Source organism: Xyrauchen texanus, chromosome 10, assembly GCF_025860055.1.
Source record: "Xyrauchen texanus isolate HMW12.3.18 chromosome 10, RBS_HiC_50CHRs, whole genome shotgun sequence".
Classification (NCBI taxonomy): Eukaryota; Metazoa; Chordata; class Actinopteri; order Cypriniformes; family Catostomidae; genus Xyrauchen; species Xyrauchen texanus.
In genome coordinates, this window is record NC_068285.1 from 33,690,620 (window position 1) to 33,712,256 (window position 21,637).

At 38.6% G+C, this 21,637-nt stretch overlaps 1 protein-coding gene across 1 annotated transcript in view; it reads left to right on the plus strand.

Moving 5' to 3' along the window:
- Positions 1 to 21,637, plus strand: part of LOC127651068 (rho family-interacting cell polarization regulator 2-like) — a 97,445-nt gene that overhangs the window by 50,740 nt on the left and 25,068 nt on the right. Inside the window, 5 exon segments of the mRNA XM_052136774.1 lie at positions 12,520 to 12,640; positions 15,347 to 15,514; positions 15,719 to 15,797; positions 16,892 to 16,915; positions 17,189 to 17,242. Coding sequence (XP_051992734.1) covers positions 12,520 to 12,640; positions 15,347 to 15,514; positions 15,719 to 15,797; positions 16,892 to 16,915; positions 17,189 to 17,242 — 446 coding nt within the window.

A 21,637-nucleotide genomic window follows, 5' to 3' on the forward strand; every position in this document is an offset into this window, starting at 1 on the left:
ATTTAAGATCTTTAAAAACTTGTCACAGCTCCTGAAATACACACGTTTCCTTGTATTTTCATGTAAATGTTTATTTGACATCTGTACGTTGGGAAAAGAAAGCTTCCTGACATGTTATTTGTCTGAGCTATAAAGTATTTATTTTAGTGCTTTCTCTAAAAATTCCACTACATTTACATTTACAGTGGTTTTATATGTTTTAAAGTTTACAGTTTTGCACTGGTGGAGCCGTTGTCATGACTAGCAGTCAATAGAAATTTATATTTTTCAAGACAAAATTTTGAAATTGAGCCGGAAAATGAAATCAATGAGCCGGTGTGTTATGGTATGGTGTGTTGCGGGCCGGGTTTGGTGGGCCAACCTGGGCCAGAAAGTCCAGGGCCACTTTTTAGTCCCAGTCTGCCCCTGAGTAGGATAGAACAGGAGGAAAACTTTGTTAATAATTTGTCCATAATTCATGGAAGTTCAGACTTTTATACCCAATTCATTCAAAATTTTACAAAGTTTGCCATTGTTCTTCCATTGTTTAACAGTAGCATTTGTAGTAATAAGGGCATTACTACAGGTAAGACAATTGATGGCTCCTCATCCTCTGTGGTAAGGTTAATGTAGATAGTCTTACTAAAAAATAAACTGTAGGATATGTTGTTAAAAAACTTATAGCCTAAACACATTTAGATTTAAACAGTTGTAAAAGCTCTAATCGATTCACCCTAATAGATTTAATATGTATCTGTAACATTTCTGTAAAAATACCAGTTAGTGATACTACAGTAAAATATTTGATGTTTTATTAAGGATGATAATGTGGAGATTGAAAAGTCTTAAAAATGTCTTTAATTTATGTTGGAACATGCCACAGTGGTGTTTCCCCCTTTGTCAGTGCTATTTATAATGTCGAGGCTGTCTAGCCGTTTTAAATGTTGGACTTTTATCAAAGTTCTGTAATGTAGAACAATCAGTGTTACATTTCTAATTGGTTGCATAAGTTTTGTGATCTGCCATTTTATCAAAAGAAGCCTAGTTGAATCCAACACAGGATCAGCTCTGCTCTATCATATCTAAAATTATAAAGCGTTGATAATAAGGGAAGACTGCACACAAAATATATATATATATATATATATTTAATTTGCTTTGGAGGCCTGATATTCACAGAATTTTCAGTGCACGAAAAACCCTGAAAATGTCACCCGCCAAGTGGCAAGAGTGACTGATTCGCCGGGAGTTAAAGTCAAGCCCTGGTTGTATCTTCATACAATGTGCTGCCCATCATAGATGTATCTCAGATTCACTATTGAGCCATGAGGTTTATGTAAGTTTGAAGGTCTCTCTTTCTCTTTCACTCTCCCCAGTGATCTTGTACAGACAAATCTCACTAAGATAGTCTGACCTCAAGGGCCTGATGAGAGGTATTTTAGGAAAGAAAGGAAGGCAGGAAAAAGAGTGGGGATAAAAGAGACAGACATATCTTAGAATCTCTTTTAATTGAAGGATTGAGAAGGATAAAAGAGGTTCTGAATTGTCTGGGTTTTATCTACTGTCATTCTGTGGTTATGACAGTAGGCAGTGAGAGGCTTCGACCCATGTCACGGTCATAAGGCAAGCTAAATCAAATCAGCACTGGTCAGCAAGGGGCCATCTAAGCATCAGTGTTTCTATAGAATCAGTCTCCAATGAGCTGTGCCTTCCATTGGAATTGGAACCTTATATGTGACTGTTTTGCAAAGCTCATCATCAGTGTTTCCCAAAAAAATTGTATCGTAAGTACTCTCACACCACAGTACACCTTCACCGACACAGAACCAAAGATGTCTATCAAAGTCTCAATATAATTTAACGTTAAACACAGTACGGCATACTGTCTCCTTGCAGTCCTGTTTTCTAGACACGTGGACAGTCTACATCTGTGAGCATTGCTGGGGAAAATAATGCATTTTAAGTAGACTGAACTGTTTTAACTATGCTTTCAACATTGAATGAAATATAAGCACATTTATAGTCAACTTTTCTCTCTTTGGCTGAAGTCAGATATCTTGGAGGGTAGCTTTTATTCCGACAAAATGAAGTATGGAATGGTTTCCACATACCACTACGTCTTTTGCACAGTTCGTGTGATGAAAATTTAGTCATCAGAACAGTATGCATGTACTCCGCATGCAACCCAGTTTTACTAGACAAGAAAACAGTCCTTGTCTGTGTGCTTCATCTGCACATGCACCTGCCATTGACTGTGCTTAACGGTATCACAAAGAATTCATAACGTGCATTCACCGAACACATACATGCGTGCGAGTATATATCTAAAGGAGAATAATATGAATGGCTTGACCATGCACTAAACATAATGGAATACGGAAAAACAATGTATACTGTAGCCTTCAGAAGGCAGCATTTTGCTTCTGCCTAGGCTAGCTTTAAAAACGACCTTTGCTTTGGGAGTGTGCCTTGAAAATGCTGTCTAGGTAGGCATATAACTAGGTTTTGAATCAAGGCTTTTGTACTGTTCCTTTGCTGAGGAGAGGCAAATTGATGGTTAAATAACCTGGCATCTTGTCCGAAGAACCTTTCTTTCTCATCTTGAACAGATGACATGTTTTAGGTTTTATCCGTGAGGGTGGTATCCCATAATCCGCCCTGATTATCAAAAATGATTAAGCATTCTACTGTATTACAGCGGTTTATACCTCCAACATAAACTGGTGAAGTGGATGTTTTTGTTTTTCACTGTCGGTTTACTCCGTTGTTAGCAGGTATGCAGGAAGATCATTGGTTGTTACGGTTTCTTTCTGAAATTCCATTGGTTGATTGAATGAGGTCCTTGGATGTTGTCATGTATAGCAGATTCTCTCTTAGATGATGGCTGTTTTCCTTAGATTTTAGATTAAATTTCCTTTGTAATTTGCTTAATTTCCTTTATGTTTTTAAAGGGTGCTGTGCTCCTTCAGGGTCTTTGCTGACATACAAACCCTGTTTACACCTGGTATTAAGATGTGTCTGGGGTGATCCGATCACATGTGGTCATGTGAGACATATTGCTGTTTACACCTGATCGTATAAATGCATCTCCTGTGACCACTTGTGATCGAATTTAGAAGGGAGGGTCTCGGTTTCATGATGTCACACATCAATCACTTTGTTAATGTGTTACTGCATGACATTAAAGTGCAACAAAGTCAGAAAAGACAAAGCAAAAAAAAACTGCAATATTTCTCACAGGTGTGGCTGAAATTTAAGCACAAAAAAACAATTATTTTGTACACTCTTTTGAACCTGCAACATGCCATCACTAATTTAAAAAGTATTTTTCAGTCTTCAAGACAGTAAACTGCTTCAATGTTTCATCTGCACGAGTCTGGCACAAGTCAACTGGCATCTTTTTATAGAGACAGAAGTTCTAGTTATCTCCAGCTGGCAGACTGCAGGGGAGACAGAAATGAAGAGGCAACTCTTACTCCTCTCTGTTGGTCTCTCTCATACATCTTGCATGGACACACACCCACACAGTTTATTCCAGTTCACTCTGATCTGAACTTCTGTATCATTCTGAAGATCCACCTGCTACAGTGTCCATTTCCTGTGATCTATCAGCATGGGTCATTACTGGCACAATTAAATGTGATCATGTTCTTTAAAGCCAAGTCTTATTTGTGTGCCATTGGTCAGCTCTAAGTATAGAGAGCCCAAATGAAGTATAACATGGTTCAGTTGCTTAAGAAATATTCAGGACTCGCAGTGAAAATCCACATTTAATGTTGAATTTTAAAAATGGACAAGCTTTTACGATGACTAAACATGTGGTACGGTTACTTAAAGAATACACTAGTCCACCAAAAAATGAGAACTCATCATTTACTCTCATGCTGTTCCAAACGGTGTTGTTGAAAAATTTATTATTTTTCATAATGTTTGAGCTGCTTAAAGATTAAAAGAATTGCGTTGCAATGTTTTAAATTGAATGTAAGAACATTTTCATTGAATAATGACTTATATTTCAGTCTTTTCCTCACAGAAGACTTCAAATATAGCGTGTGATTCATATGGAGTACTTTTTTTATACTTTCATGCAGGTTTTTGTCAAAGTCAAAAACATTTGTGTAACATGGACCAAGTAACATTCTCTGCATGCTCAGACGCTCATCCACGTCCTTATGGGGATGAGTCTGAGATTACAATTGCCATATGTGTCTCCTAAGAGGTTAACAGTGGTTACGTGTGATTCAGGCATCCTGAAATAGTTTCTTTCTGTCTTCAGTCACGATGAAGATGAAAGTAGCTTGACATTTTAAGTATCTGCTGTTAGATAACTTTCAAGTGCTCTGCATTCTGCTGCCTGCGGAGTATGAAATAAATCCACTATTAATTGCAAATGTGGGCCAAATGATCCTGCTTAACAGATTCTTGTTCAAATATTTACCTTTTAGCAATTAATTAACTTAAGTGTGTCTTTGTTTGAATGAGCTTACAGTCAATAGCTTGCAGAATTTGGCGACTTGTGTAATTTTTCAGTACTTTCTCCTATTCCAGCATAATACTCCAAGTAATCCATTAACAGGTTGGGGGGGACTATCTGTTTGACCAATGGAAGACATGGGAGAGTGTTCTGGAAATCTTGATGAAGCCAACATACTGTTATTCTACAAACGTTGCTTTGATTTTTTTTCAAAATCCCTATACGAGGACCAAAATTGTAACTCCTCTTTCAGCTTTAAAATGAATTCCACTGAACTCAGCACAGACCTTCAGACTGTTCTAGAATGGTGTACTATCTCTTTCTGATCGGGCTTACGGTTTTCACACAGTGGATGATAAAACATTTTAAATGGGCCAACAGAATTCTTGTGAATTCAAAATATAACTGTACAATTCAAATGTAAACAAACCCACAAAAGGCCCTTTTATCTGCTTTAAGTTGCCCCCTCTCACTCTCCCCACCCTCTCCCTCTGACCTCCAGAACAGGTCATTTTTGTGCATCAGCCTAAATCAAATGGATCAACCAGCTAACCATTATGTCACTGTTTCTGCACTACCACACCTTCATGCTTTTGCTAAAGGGGATGTTGAATATATAACAGCCTAACACATCAGCTGGATGTGTTAAGTTATCAACTCCTTCTGTCAACATCCTTTGAATCCTCCAACCTTTACATTTACAGTTAGTTACATGTGGACTTTTGACCTTAAAAGAAAACTCTTTTCTTGCTTTTCCTTTTCTGTGCATCAGCCTAAATCAAATGGATCAACCATCTAACCATTATGTCACTGTTTCTGCACTACCACACCTTCATGCTTTTGCTAAAGGGGATGTTGAATATATAACAGCCTAACACATCAGCTGGATATGTTAAGTTATCAACTCCTTCTGTCAACATCCTTTGAATCCTCCAACCTTTACATTTACAGTTAGTTACATGTGGACTTTTGACCTTAAAAGAAAACTCTTTTCTTGCTTTTCCTTTTCTTAAAAGTCGAATGAGGAATACTCCTAGGGGTGTTCAAAACCACATATTTTCATGATCGATTAATCAGTAGGTAGTCTGAGTGACTAGTTGACTGGTCAGTCTTATGAAAACCCTGTATAATTATACTGATTTAGGGTCCATCACATATCGATGTGATGTGTCTCTTAAGGGACTGTTCACACCGAATTAGTTTTTTGCATCTGTCATTAAATAATTTTTCTACATAATCATGCGCTAGACTGCCATGTCTTGCTGCTGTTTTCAGAATATTGTTAATGAGCACCTTGTTTTTTTAGTTTTAACATACTACTCTCACTACTCCCCCTTCAAAATGACATAGAATTTTTCAGAAGTGTATGGTTTGGAATGCACCTTGATACTCGAAAGATGGCATTTAAAAAAGCCAATATTGTTATCTTTACATAAGATTATTACCAGAAATGATATACTGTTTTACACACCTGTCTCTGCAATCATTTGCTTAAAAAGATGTATTAATATGTAATGTATTGACACACTTATCTTACTGAAAAGTGAGTGTTTGACATTTAACTGCATACATCTTCCCATGTGAATGTCAGTGTCATACTCTTGCATTTTTAAGTCTGGGTTGAAATTTTCAGCCCAAGTTGGAAGTTTGACTACAAAACCTGGATTATGTTTTAACAATTTTTTTTTTTTATTATTTTTTTTTTTTATGTGAGAGATGTTGCTCTCGTTTGCTCTTACTCTTGCCTAAAAAAAATCTGAAGTTTTCACCTTCTGTTTGCATTTTGGAGATACAGCAGATGCTGTTCGCTCAGGTGTGCATTATTTTTAAATAATTCAACTGGACGGAGTCAATTGACCCTTTGCTAAGCTCCGCCCCCATTGGTTACGGTCACTTGCTCTGACAAGCTCTGCAGAACTCCCCATAGGAATGAATGGGAGATTGCTGTGATCAACGAGTTTGTTTTTTTTGTGCAAAATATTCTCATAAACGGAATGGATATTATTCTTAAGTGGGCTGTAATGAAGACTGACATGTGTTTTTGTAACGGAAATAGTTAAATTTCACAGAAATTTGATTGAAAACTGTGGAGACTATGAATTGGAATAAAGAAAAATTATCACAGTCACTTAAAAAGAGAAAAGTGTCATTTTATAGCAATTACACACCAGATAACATTCATGTTAGTGAACAGAACTGCTCATAACACACTCATTTTGATGCTGTGAACACTTTGTGATGAATCAATACAATAATTATTTAACGTTCATTTATTAGCTTTAATTTACCTTTGAGGAAATGTAGGTGTCCTCGCTGATGTTTTACATGCTCATTTGGGAAGAGGACTGATATGGTTTAATCCATTTGTATGCTCTCTTGACATTTATTTAAAGTGTTTTTTTTTTTGTTTGTTTTTTAAAGAAGGAAACACACCCCAGAGAGGGTATCCTCTCTGGGCACCTCGTGTCACTATTACAAATGACCCGGCAACATCGTGTTTGACATTTTTTTTGGATCATTTTGATCAAATCCTCCTTAACTCCCATTGGCCCTCATTGGAAAATAGCAAATTCATGTCAGAGAAATGGTGGCTGGCAACAGTGGCTAAGACAGGATTGGTCAGAAATGCTTTAAAGGTGGGCTTAGCAAAGAGTCAGTTATTCCACTTATATCATGATTACCACACCTTAAGAAATTGTTCATGGTTTTAGTTGGTTACATTTTCATGCTTTTTGCATCTCATATTCCAAAAATAACACCACTATTAAGGAACAGTTTTCCCAATTAGTTTATTAGTTTATTCATCAGCTGGCTTAACGTGCTTTCCAGCCTAAAGCAAAATTGTAATTTTTTTAGGAAAGTGATAAACGATATCAGCCACTGTCATGACCACATGATCTTTCATCCAGAAAACAAGAACATCCATTCAGTTCTCGGGTGCCTGCTTTAGAATCATGTTTCACTGTGTTAATTATTTTTAGGCTGCTCATAAAAGAGTCCTTTTCTTTGCAGGGATGTGAGTCAGGCCTGCACATTAGCTAGATGATGGTCAGTAGATTTAAATTAATAGTTCACTCTCTTTCTTACAAAATGGCTGTCGGATGACTTCAGAGGAATTGGAATATAGAGTGTGCTAGGAGTCATTCTTTTACGATGCTTTTTTGTGATATATTTTTTTTTTTTTTTTTTTTTTTTGGAGCTTGGCAGACCCCATCCTCATTCACTTTTTATTGAAATGAGCAACATAAACATTCTACCTGACTTCTTCCTCCTGTGTTCCATGGAAGAAAGTAAGTCATACAAGTTTGGAAAAAAATGAGGGTCTGTAAATGATGACAGCATTTTAATTTTTCGCTTTAAAGGTGTACTGCTCCACTCTCCTTGCCCATTGAGAGACGCTGCCCAAATGCACACATTACTACATCATGACTGGAACAGGGTCAGTCGGTCACTTCCATGTGGTTGACTTTAGTTCTCTGATCTGGCATCGAGGCAAGCAGTGAGGTCATCGCTATTCCAGGGCAAGTGTCAACTTGGACCAGGGCAATAGGCAAACTGGACACAGAGCTGCAGGGATGGAGGCTGAGCAGTTTGAACTCCTACCAAAATGCAGAGAGGAAGACAATGGAGTCTTAGATCAGAATAGTGGGAGGAGGCCTTTTGTGGAGGATCCATAATAGCAATGTTGTTGTACTGAACACAACTGTGTATTGTCTGTTGTTACTATAGAAACTCATTTATACAGGCATTAGGAATCATGCTGCTGTTAACTTGCAGTGTGCTTGTGTGTGAAATTATAGCTCTGTTTTAAAAGCTGGTGGGCCTCCTTGCTGCCTGCTGGATACATAGGCTTTGCCTTAACTGAAATGGTACCTTAGAAGTGACTGATGTAGAATGGCTAACAATCTGTCTGTCCACACTGAACGCAAAACAAAACATTACAAAACAACATATTACTTGCTAGATTTGACAAAGGAGAGTTCACACTAGACGTGGCTACCTGCCCAAACACCGCAGAAATAAAAACCAAACAATCGACCTAATGTTCTGACACTTGGCACTTGTTGTACATGTGACTGTTGTCACATTGTTTGTCGCATTTGTCTGGTTGGCGGGTGTCCACAGCAAATCGGAACAAATTTGATGTTAAATGTATGAAGAGTGGGATTTTAGACCAATAACTGTTCACACTGAGCAGGACAAATTGGTCGACACTGCATAGAAATAGGAACCAAGCTATTGGCCTAATGTCCTGTCGCTCATTGTGTTCACGGCTGTTATCGCATCGCTTGCCAAATTCGTGGTTGTTCGTGGCTGTTTGTGTAAACATATTTTGTGGTTAATGTATAAGGAGCCAGATTTAGGATAAATGGGATAAAAAGTGTGATTTAAAATTGAGGAGATTACTGTTATTGCATATCGTATCTGTACAGAAAACATTTTGGGGTTTTTTGTCCAAATTAGGTGTCCTTTTTTGGAACAGCCTTCATGTCGGAGCACACCTTTGATGCCTTAAAGGTGTCATGGCATGAAGAATTAAATTCTCCTTGATATCATCACATTATAAGAGGTCATTGTACTATTAAAAACATACTGTAAGTTTCAGAACTCAAAACTTCCTCCTTAATGCAGAAAGCGCATTTGTTGAAACCAAGCTGCCAAAACAACTCGTTCTCTACTTCCTCCACATTGTAATGTCATATTTGCATCTCTCCACCTCCACAACAACACATCAATGCCTACTTAACTTTATTACTTCCATAGCCCCGCCCAGTAGCAGTGGCCAGTGAGATGGCAAGAAGAGAGCAGCTCAGTCTAGAGCAGAGAGCCATTCATAACAGTGGGAGTTTACAGTCAAGTCTTAAAAGATAAGCAGCTCCAAAACAGAGTGTTTCTGACAGCGTGTCAGAATAAGGGTGAAAAATAATAATATTTTACAAATATATGACTTAATATTATAAGTAAACCACTAGGAACATTAAAATAATAAAAAGGCATGTTATGACCCCTTTAAAATGCTTCTTGCAGAGACAGCTCACTAGATTTTCGAACAGAGCGAATATAAGAAGTACTCCAAAGACCAAGGTGCAGAAAGGAAATTATTGTACAAATCCCTGAGGTTATGTGTTTGATTTGAATCGCATACCACAATAAAAATAGTCTAAATTCCTCTTTTATACAAATGCATTCCGGATCTTTGGAAAAGAAAGGCACCATGTTGTGTTCAATGTACCCATTTCACTCTTTGCAGTGTGTTAGGTTAGTCAGACAGCCAGAATTCATGATGTAGGCTACAGCCTGAGCGGAAACGAGGGACTTGTGCCTTTGCACGCACACACTTTTCAGGACTTCTCCAGCCCTGTTTCGAGACCCTCTCACACCCTTAACAACAGGCCTGACAAACCTGGTCCCTGCTGGAGGTGACAAATTAATGAAGCCCCCCTCGTTCTTTTCTCCCTGTCATCTGTCTCCCATCGTGAAGAGTTCAGAGTTGGGTGCCAGGCAGCTGTACTCAGAATATTTATGAGTAGCTGTGCTCGGAGGGACGGGGTTGACGACGCCCTCATGAGCAGCACTTGAGGAGTGTCTGTGAACCGAGACAGGCAGGCCTGAATAGAACGAGTGGAACAATCTCAGCATGCACTGGCTGGCACAGTGTTGCTTTGTGCTCTTTGAACGCTTCAGGAGACTGAAGTAGGACCTTTTGTTTGTTCAACACATTGAATGGTTATATAGGTTTCCTTGTGTTGGTGTTGTGTTTTGAAAAGAAACGATTTGAGCTTAATTACATGCACCCAGTGCTGCATGAACATTAGTTCTTTAGTGTTATACTAAAATATTAATAAAATAGATGCTAATTGGGATACTGAAAGAGAAATTTTGAAATTGTTTTATAGTTTCTGTACTTCTCACTTTTCATCACAATTTTCATAATTGTCTCTTCAATCAGTTTCAAATTTGTTGACTTCATGTTTAATGTGTTCTCCCTAGAATTGTCTCTGTTTTTAACAAATTAACTTTTAATTAATGTCTTTGATTGTTATCTTTTACTGTAATTTCTGCACCATTAGCATCCCCTAATAAAATTGCAAAAGCAATGTTTGCAAACAGGTTTACTCCAACAAAAGATATTCAAGTTATAACACATGATTTACGATCACAAAGATAAAAAAATTGAATAAAGTGCACCAATTAATCATTAACAATAAGAAAAGAAAATGGGGTCCATTTTGATTCCATGTTCACTTTAAGGCAAGTATTGGTATTTGAGTTGGGATGCTTTTCGAGGTTAATAACAATGAACATTTGAACAACATGGAAATGTCATATCATTACCATCCTGTAGAGCATATTTATTTTCTTTGATTGTGTTGTTTAAATTTTATCCCAATTTTGAGTTAATTGAATGCTGCCATGTAAAATTCTTATATTACTCCAGTGTTTTATTTCCCAGTTATGTGAATGATCAGAGTAATTGTCAGATGATCAAAATGCAAAGTACAGAAGTCCACGTTTGAGAGTCAAAGCCAGTGCCTATAAATAGCCTAGCACACGTCATGCAAGGGTCTTTTGTCTTTCCTCTGCAAAACAAGATCCCTTCCAGAGCCCTGTTGTTCATGTAGCTCCATCTCAGCAGTGATGTATCTATTGCACTGTGCTCTGAGCAGAGACCCAGAGGTGTATGGTTACCCCCAACATACCACCCCTGCATGCAGTGTGTAACCTCAGCCTGGGCATACCATACCCCCAAGAGAGCTACACAAACACAGACCTAATGGGACAGTTTATATCTGTGTACTACAAATTACAGACTATTTAGAGTCATTTGTGCACCAGGGGTATCTCTAGATTCTTTTAACTAGGGAACAGACTAAAGTAAAATTCTGCTAGAGCTATCAAACTGTGATCCAATCACTGAAAACCCTTAATGGCATGTGTAATGGGGCCAGGAATATGTAATGAATGCTGCTTCAAAAGTCACCTGAATTCAACATTTATTTTAAATAAATAAAAAATCTCCATGGGAACCACACCCCTGGACCCCCCAAGAAAATCACGGGACCCTTTATTACTCTACTATACCCTTTTTTTATGGTCCTGTGTGCATACCTGTGGTTTCTGGCATAACCCAGATTTTTCCCTCATTATTCTCTAGATCTCAGTGTCAAAAGTTGTTATCCGAATTGTGCACTAATCTTGTGTCTCTCACATCAATGACCTCACAGCTTCATTAGATCAGGGGTTTACCTATGTTGTCATCAGCCTTCTCTGCTTTGATGCTTTATGAGTGATTTGGAGATTCGCTATGAGGAGATGAGTCTTTGAAGGTTCTTTCTCTACAAGGGAGATTTCCATGTCCTCCCTAGATGATTGCACTTGATTAAATTGAGTGATACTTTCTGAGCTCCATTAGTCCACCTCCTGTTTCTAACAGCTTTTTTCCACATCTTCAGCTATGATTATATAGCAGTTTATAAAACCCTCTAAATGTCGGCCATATGGGGTCTTCTCACTCTGTAGTGCTATTTCCACTAGCTGTATACACAAGAGACTAAACAACTTATTGCTTCCTTTTCTGTGATATTTTCTGCTGCATTTTCATGTACATTCATTCATTGCAGTGAAGATTGTCTTTTCATGAGTCTATGGTTGCATCCCAATTCACATCACTGGTGATGGGAAAGTGCTTCTGAGTTTCAAGTCAATGTGCCAATATTGATACATACTACTGTAACTGCATCATACCATTTTGTTTTGATACCACAGAACTCTTTGACGTGTTCAGTTTTTGTTTGCATGTAAGTGTTAGTCTAAAGGGAGCCAGATGGTACGTGATAGATGTGCAGTATGTGTAAAAACTTACTCCCCTGGCCTCAAGAAGCACACTAGCTGTAGCCTTTAGACTCCTCGTTAGTGTGCCCACTTTCCATGCCTGGTTTAAAATGTAAATTTAACCAAATGCATTCAGTCATTTCCCACCTCACATCACCCTACACACGCAACCCTTCCCCCTTAGCTGTACCACTGACCTCTCTCTTACCCAGAATCCTCCCTGCCTCTTGCAGGAGTATCATCCCGCTCCCCAGACATCATGGCCACTGGCACTCACTCTCCTGGAGGACCCAATGGCATCATCAGGAGCCAGTCATTTGCTGGATTCAGCACACTGCAGGAGAGACGCTCACGGTGAGGTCACTTGCCCTGTCAGGAGATTATACCCTTTTATCATTTGTTTTAATTTTTTTTTAAAACACATTTAAACATTAGTTTTCTATGCATTTGCAAACAAAGTTATGAATAACCAGTCATGCAAAGTATTGAAAGTCAATTTCACAGAATTTCTATGTATTTATTTTCTCTCCCATTTTCTCCCCAATTTGGAATGCCCAATTCCCAATGCGCTCAAGTCCTCATGGTGGCGTAGTGAATCTTGGTGGCAGAGGACGAATCTCAGTTGCCTCCGCATCTGAGACCGTCAATCTGTGCATCTTATCGCAAGTGTGGCTTGTTGAGCGCGTTACCGCGGAGACCTAGCGCATGTGAAGGCTTCACGCTGTTCTCCGCGACATCCACGCACAACTCGCCACACACCCCACCGAGAGAGAGAACATCATTATAGCAACCACGAGGAGGTTAACCCAATGTGACTCTACCCACCCTAGCAACCGGGCCAATTGGTTGATTAGGAAGCCTGGCTGGAGTCACTCAGCATGCCCTGGAATCGAACTTGCAATTCAGTTTCACAGATTTAAGTCCACAGGAAAGTTGCTGAAAGCTCTGCCACTCTTTTTCTATCTGCAAATAATTTTTGGGGGACTATAGATGCTTTAACTACTGGCATACACCATAACCTCAGGAAGAACTTTTGACAATTTGCTCTCATGTGGTGGTTTTTAATTCATGCTGCCTTTTTAGGCGTTTACTCAAAAATACACCTGGTAACTTTAGGGACCAGTGGGCAAATTCTCTTATCTCAATTTTGCAATGGTTTCTTTTGGAGTTTCTATATAGAGAGATTCTGTATATGCCCACAGGTTACTAAAGTTGCTGTATTCATGTTTATGTGAAAAATACACTTACAAATTGAAAGATAATTGCACAGTATGTTCATAGGAAAGATATGCAAATCATTTCCATTAAGACATCACTGGGAAGGTAGAAGCAGTGGTTGCAGTAATGGCATTAAAGAATGTGTGCATGTGTTTGTGCAGTGCACGCTCTCTTATCTTAGCATGACGGAGTGCATCACAAGTGGATGACCCTTAGGCAAACAACATGTTCTCATTGTAAACAATGGTCTAGATTTACTGCAGCAGAACATCCAGTGCACCTTTTGCTTGCATGACACATTCAGACATGTTGAGCAACCAACTGCCATTGTGTCATTAAAAAAAACAGGAATGTTGTTGGATGTTATTAGATGTGGGAGCACTGTCACATCATAATATACTATATAAGCCCCCTGGCTTTTGACAGAAGTCTTAAATGTCAAGACACATTGAGAAAGAAAGACATCAGAAATGGGGCATTACAAGCTTTATCCCTAAATTACTTTTCGTGGTTTTACTGACAGGGATCGTTGAAGCTTTAGCTTTAGAAGGGTAGGGGATTATTTGATAGACTATTGCATAGAAAAGCGTTAAGGGCACTAAAATGGACCACTAGCTGACCGCATGTTATGAACCCAAAGTCCCGTTAGTTAGTTAGTTAGTTAAAGGCCCTATGCTCGATTCCGAGCCATGGCGACTTGATGGATGAACAATCTGTAGGAAGATCGATCATGTGCCAGTGGATAAGTTGGGCCAAGGTCTTCTCCATGGTTGTCTTGATGGTGTCGAGCCATCAGGTTGCTGTTCGTCGTCGTCTTGTTCCTTCGATGCGTCCCATCATAACATCCTTCTCCAGTGAGTGATCTGTTTGTACGATGTGTCCAAAGTAGGCAAGTCGAAGTTTGTTGATCCTTGCTTCGAGAGACATGTCCGGTTTGATTTGCTCCAATATAGATTTGTTTGTCCGTCTGGCTGTCCATGGTATCGACAGGATTCATCTCCAGCACCACATTTCGAAGGCGTCAATTCTTTTCTGTTCTTGTTTCTTGACTGTCCAGCTCTCGCTGCCATATGTTACAATGGGGAAGATGAGACTGTGAACGAGTCGTGTCTTTGTGGGCATAGAAATGTCCTTCGATTTGAAAATTCTGTCCAATGATTTCATCGTTGATTTTCCGATGGCTATTCTTCGTTTCACTTCTTCGGGAGTCGTTGCATTCGTGTTGATCATTGATCCAAGTAGGCTGAAGTCGTTGATGACCTCAATTTCGTCTCCATCCAGGTCAAGGGTTCGTCGATCGTAATTTTCATTGGTCATCACCTTGGTCTTCTTGAAGTTCAGCAACAGTCCCATTTCCTGGCTCTCTCTTTTAACTGTCCGCAGTAGGTTCTTCATTCCTTCTTCAGTGCCCGCTATCAAGGCAGTGTCGTCTGCATACTGTAAATTGTTCACATTTCGGCCTCCAATTTTTATCCCTTCTTTGACCTCGTCCAGTCCAGCTTTTCTGAAGATTGTTTCAGCGTACAAGTTGAACAAGTCCCTTTAAGGCAGGTCAATTGGTGGTAATATTCATATTCAAAACATTGATATAATATCTGTCCAAGAACATTCAGTATGCAAAGAATTCCAGACAACATAAGTTGTGGAAAATCAGATGTGATCTAGGAGCTTGATACTGCTAACACGCATGCACATTCTTGAGTAAATGGACTAAAAGGCAATTAGCTCTTATAACTTTAGAGAAGGACTACAGATGCCATATTTAGCACATTCATATTCAAGTTTCTTGATCAAATGTTTTTCTTTGAAGTGAAGTGATTGCATATGTTTGTGTGTTTTCAGGTGTAACTCCTTCATGGGGAATTCAGCCGTGCAGAAGAAGCCCATCTCAAAGCCCAGGAAGCCCCATCTGTCTGGATACAAGTCCAGCAGCGGCAGCAGCAGCAGCTCACGAGAACCGCAGCCCAGAAGAGTGGAAGAAGTTTACGGAGCCCTCAAACAAGGCCTGGAGTGAGTCTCCTCTGACTCTCATTTCTCCCATCTGAAGTTTTCTCCATTGCTTGACAGTCACAGATCTCTCTAAGCTCTCCACTCAGTCATACACACTTTTTGGTTGAATCGGTGTTCAGGTTGGATGTTGTAAAATCTTTGTCATTGTCCAGACAGCGCTACAGAGTTCTGATGTTGTTCTTTGTCATATTTTCTCTCTTTCAGTGAGTATCTGGAGGTGCATCAAACAGAGCTGGTTAAACTCACCTCACTCATGAAGGACATGAAGAGAAACTCCAGACTGGTGAGACAGGATATGATATTATCACTCAGCATTACTGTTATCCACAGTTTTCCTGACCAACCACAGTAATTGGCACTGGACTGTGTTTTGGTTCCGGTCATGATTAAGCCACTACTTGAATCAAGTGCTAAAATGTAATTAATACAGTTTGCAATAAAAGACTTTGGTTATATAACTAGAGGTCGACCGATTGTGGATTATACCGATAACTAAGTTGGGCAGTACCTGCCAATAACCGATTAATCAACTGATAGTTTTTAAAATTGATACTGAATGAAAAAATAACACTCAAAGCAAAATCGTGATGAATTTTATTACAAAAATAAACAGTACTGACTGAACCATGAAAATGTATTGTATTTCTTTTTTTATTAAATAAATATGTAAATATGAATATATGTGAAGTAATATTCAAATTTTTTAAAGTCAGCTGATTTTTAAATTTACATTGCTTCTTTAGACCACAAGGGTGCAATAAATACATAAACCATTCAGCACCATTATGTTATTGCATAGAACATTCCTATCCTGGCTGTTAAAAAAGAGCATTTAAATTTCAATTAATGTGGATAAAATAAATATATAAAAATTTCAGTCCATATTCTCAAATGTTAAGTCAAAAGTAAAATGAGGGGGCGGGGATGCTTCAATAGACAGTTCTCATGGTGTTACACGTGAACTCCCTACAACTCCGGATTCAAGCTTCATAATAACAGTGAAAACATTGTTTTTTATTCAGTACAGTTGTATGTAGAGTAGCAATATTCACCGATCGCAGTAGTATTCGGCTGAACTCAGTGGTGAAGCGGCTCAGACTATGAGCACAGATCAGGGGCTGTTCAATCAGATGGAACACCACAGACTGGAATGCAAGAATCTAGAGACACATTTCCAAGTTGAACATCTTTCATGCAAAGCATTTAAACAACTCATTGTTTAATCTGAGAAACGCTTATAAGAGAGCAAGACGCAATGGCCAAATCCATAAAACTCCAGTGGTTTAGGCAGATCGTTTCAGCAGAGTTGTGATTTAAATTGCTAAAATGTGATTTCTTTGCATTTCCACTGATTTTACGTATTTATTTCTTCTTCAGGGTGTGCTGTATGATCTGGACAAGGTAGGGTCCCAAAACATGCTAAGACCTTCTTAACCAGTCTTGACCTGTTTTAGAGTTTTGGGGGGAAAAAATGTGCACCTGGAAAAAAAAGCAGCTTTGCATTAATGATGTGCTGCATTCCTGCAGCAGCGATCCGTTATTGCAACATTCTAATCGCTGCAGGTGTCCCCATGTTTTAAGATTGGGGACTGAACTTAGATTGATCCCTGTGTGAATAACGTCTGCTTTTTGATTTTCATCAGGTTTGTAATGTTTTTGTCTTGTCTCCCATAGCAAATTAAGACTATTGAAAGATACATGCGACGACTGGAGTTCCACATCAGTAAGGTGAGGAGTGGTTTACATCTTTTCTCTCTAATGTGTATGTACTGTATATATGACAGAGGCCCCAAAATGTAGTTTGACAATTAAGCCACACTTAAAGTATTAAACCAAGTGACGTTTATTTTAAAGAAAGAAAGCAAAAAAACACTTTCAAGCAAAGCATTTACAAAAAGTTGTTTGTTGGGATTTAAATGGTAAAGCAATATACTGTTCTATAGAAGTGTTTATACACTTTCTGTTTGTCAGACGTTAGAAGGACATTCAAGAGTAGAAAGGTGGGGGCAGTTCACCCTTTAAAATTGCAGTTGCATTGTACTGTAGCCAGTGGGTTAGTGTTTTCTATGGACAGGGGCAGTTGTGTTTTCAATAAATGTCCTGACTCATGTCGAGTCCCCTGGTTTAGCATTCTCCACTCTTGAGTCCTGCTGTGTCCCCTTCCTCTTCAATGTGTTTTAGTGACATACAGGTGGGTGTCTGCAACAAACTCGAATGCTGATTGGCAACTCTGCAGTACATTTAGTCTCAAAGTAGCCATGGCAACCATGACGATGGGAGCTTTGAGGCTGTTGAAGAGCAATTCATAGCTCAAATTAGCCTTACACACTTGAAATTAGCCCCACATTCAGCTGGCCCACAGGAACACTTTGAACATTGTGGTAACATACAGATCTCGGAGAGACAATCGAATCAATATTTTTGCGTTTATGTTCTTTTGGGTTATAAAGAACATTTTGTGTCTGACTTGTGATAATTTGCAGAAGTGTTTTGTTTTCCCTTGTGCTTTACGCTGTTTGCGATTGACACCGGATCTGGGTCAAAGCAAATCTCTTGAGTGACGAACAAGCCTCTGATGGCTAAATCCAGGCTGTTAATGAGCGTGTGCATGGCTAATTCGGCGGGCATTCTTTTTTTGAGAGTAAGGGAAAGTTCATAATTTTTTTAAAGCCATATGACATTCTTTCTTCAGCGGAACACAAAGGAGATATTTTAAATGATGTCCTGTTCGCTGATTTCAATACAATGTCAGTTGATAGTGACTCAAATTAAAGGTTAGATAGTTACATAAATTTAGTCCATGCGACTTGTGGATAATTTTCCAAGTCTTCTGAAGGTATACAATAGGGTTTGGTAAGAAACAGCCCAAAATGTCATTTATTTTAAGCCCTTAATTGTGTAGTTGACCATGGTTAGATAAATTAAGTTACTGAATATAAGGATGAAACCCATGGTATTTGTTTAATGCAGTCACCACTCAGCAGACTAATATCAGAGCACACTGGTCTCTGTAAGTGCTGTGGATAAAGTGGCCAGTGATGGATAAAGCGGCCAGTGATGGTTATTGAAAAACCAATATCTGTGATTCTGTCATTATTTTATGTCTCTGCTATAGTTGTGTGGCACTCACCTAAAGGGCATCATCAACTGAGCTATAGACTCTCACCCATGGCATGTCATTTTTATCATGGCAAACCTAGGTTACCCTTATCCCATAGGAAGTTGAGCAATGCCAACATCAAGATTTTGCTACTGGTTGAGCAAGTGTCTTCTCTGAGCAAGTTCAACATTGACAAGTTCAATCTTGCCGAAGTATTCAATCTGAACCAACTTAACCCTCTATCTGAACTGAGGTGACCTCATTGGAGACTAAACAAACAACTAAAGAAATATTGACTCGTAGGTCTCAGCCTGCAGTCCGGTATCTGTGCTGTCATGGAGTACAATTAAATGGGCATTTATATTCAAACTACCACAGATTTTTGCATTGTCGAGCTACTGTCTTAATTTCCCAAGTATATATGACACTATGTGCAATAGAATCTCTGAAAAATGACGTCAGCTGAGACGTAGATGTTTTCCAGTTGACCTTTTGCAACATAGTAGTGCGTTGAAGAAGTCAGCTAACTAGCTTGTCAACAGCGAGGCACACGCAACAGTTACAAAAACTTGGAAAACTTTACAGCCATGTGCGTTTCTTACATTCTTCACCTGTTGATTTTGCTGCAGATCAGATGTATGTTATCCTTTTGTGTTTATGGTGATGTCTAAAGGCAGAAGACAATGCAATTTTCTCCTGGATTCTAACTGTACGAGCTCTGCTTTGCTTAAGCATTATAATAACATGTAGACTGAGTAGAGATGTCATGAATAAATAGACGATTAAAAACTATATAGTTTGTGTATATTTCCTTGCGATCACTGGTAGAAATAGCTTGGTTTTCTGTATACCTGAAACAGTTCTGTAGATGTAATTTGCTTCAGGATGCATATTCAATAAAATCATGCTTTCTGCCTCATACTATGACTGGAATCCACATGAGAAAAGGACAAGAAGCTGTTATAACCAAATCGAAAAATCGAAAGTAAGATATGTGCAGTAGATAATGTTCCATTTGTAATGTTTACATCCTGCATTCATGGTGCTAATGCTAACGCTTGCATGATAACCTTGGCCATAGTATGCATCTGTTATATGCACATTTATTGTATTTTATGATGGAATTTGTGAAATTAGTCCATGTTCGATCCAGAAAAAAGTTTTTATAGTTGTTTTTTTTATAAAGAAAGGCGTTTCTACTGCAAAGGGGAAAGGAGAAGGGATTAAAATTACTGAAATTATGATTTACAAATAAATATAATTTTTGAGCCACACATGCTTTCATCCTTCTAAAGCTCACAAATTCTCACTTTGAAGGGATTATGGCATGGGAATGATCACTTCTGAATGAAACTAACCCTGTGTTGTTGTTGCTCTTCTCAGCTTTGTGTTGCGTTTATAAAAAATGGACTGGTACAATTTTAGTCAGACTAATGCATTTACATTACATTTTAAAAGGACAAATTATAGCTTTAATCTGACTGAAATCATGCAAACACTCATAGTCAGAACTGTCTTGTGTTGGAGGAGGTGCGAATGAGTGGACATCTCTTCTCTGTTCTTCTCCCTATGCTCTTTGATCTGGCTTTGGCCCCCATAAATACGTGGGTGAACTGGAGGTTTTAATCTGTTTAATCTGGCTCTTGCCCCCCTTTTATTTTATAGTAGAGGGCCTAAATCCCTTTTATCACAGCTGATAAATTAGAGAATATTTCACCAGCCAGATTATTTAGTCTTCCTTTTAAAATATCCCCATCATACATGTAAATTTGAGTCATGTTTTGGCTGGTTGCTTTGGCATTGTAGAGGATTGCTACCAGATAGCGCACATCTCTGAAATCTTTTCATCTGTAAAGCATTAATATCTAATTGCCATCTGCTAAACATCTTAAAATGATCACATATACAAACATTATAAATCATAAACTTCTGAAAGACATCTGCTGAATGTCGTATTGACATCCAAGAGATGCCTATTGATGTATGTCTTAAAGACGTATTGCATATGAGCAAAAAACAGGTCTTCCAATTGTAAACTGACATCAAATAGACGTCTGGATGATTTTCGTGTGCTATCAGGGTAAGGAGTTCTGGTCGTTGCTTAATAGCACAAAAAGTCTTATGATATTCTGGGCCATAGATATGGCTTGAGATCCCTCCTTTAATGTAATTCTGTGGGATGTTTTTGCCCATTTTATTATCTATCTGGCAAACATTATCTGAGAATGTAATAGAAACCCTCTCATAAATAAGTCACACGATTTTGAGGTGGTATTCCTTTCTGGTATAAGCAATAATATTAGAAATTCATGCTTGGCTTGTATGTGTGTGTGCATTTGCAGTGTCTTCTATGGTTTTTTCTTTATATGGGCCAGCTGTGTACTCCTGGCTTGTTATTTGACTCAGTAGGACTAATCTAAACCCCCACAATTGTGATGGACAGAGTGCTGCCAAACAGCTGTTCACATGCATGCACACCTTGGACTGCTGCTGTCAACTGAAAAAAGCTCATGCCCAAGTAGATCAAAAACACTCCCAGCGGGGAGAACCATTTGCAGAAATGTGTTTTGGGTGTGTGTCATTCAGTACGCCCTAAGTGCATCATCTTTCCAAACACACCGCTAATATATTAATACACACTTTTCTTTCTTAATTCCTTCACTTTCTCCACGACTTCAGCCATATTTTCTAACAAAGGTTGGCAGCTCACTTGGCCAGTTATAATGAAAAGTATAACTATATATGTAAGTATAAGTATAATGAAAAGTGATGTATAATAAAAGCCAGCCTCTCTGCTAATCTTATGTGGCTCCAAACTTGATGGGAACTGATTTCATATGCTAAAAATTCACTTTAAGACTAGTTGCTTAATAGTAATTGCAAAAATAGCTTAGAAAAGTGGAGTTGGCTCTGAGAAAGTGATGCTACATTGGCCAAATACTTGCATTGAGGCCATAGTATCTTCGTCAGAAGAAGTGGGTATACTGCTCAGTGAACGCAGGGCTGTCTGTTACCCCAAGCGC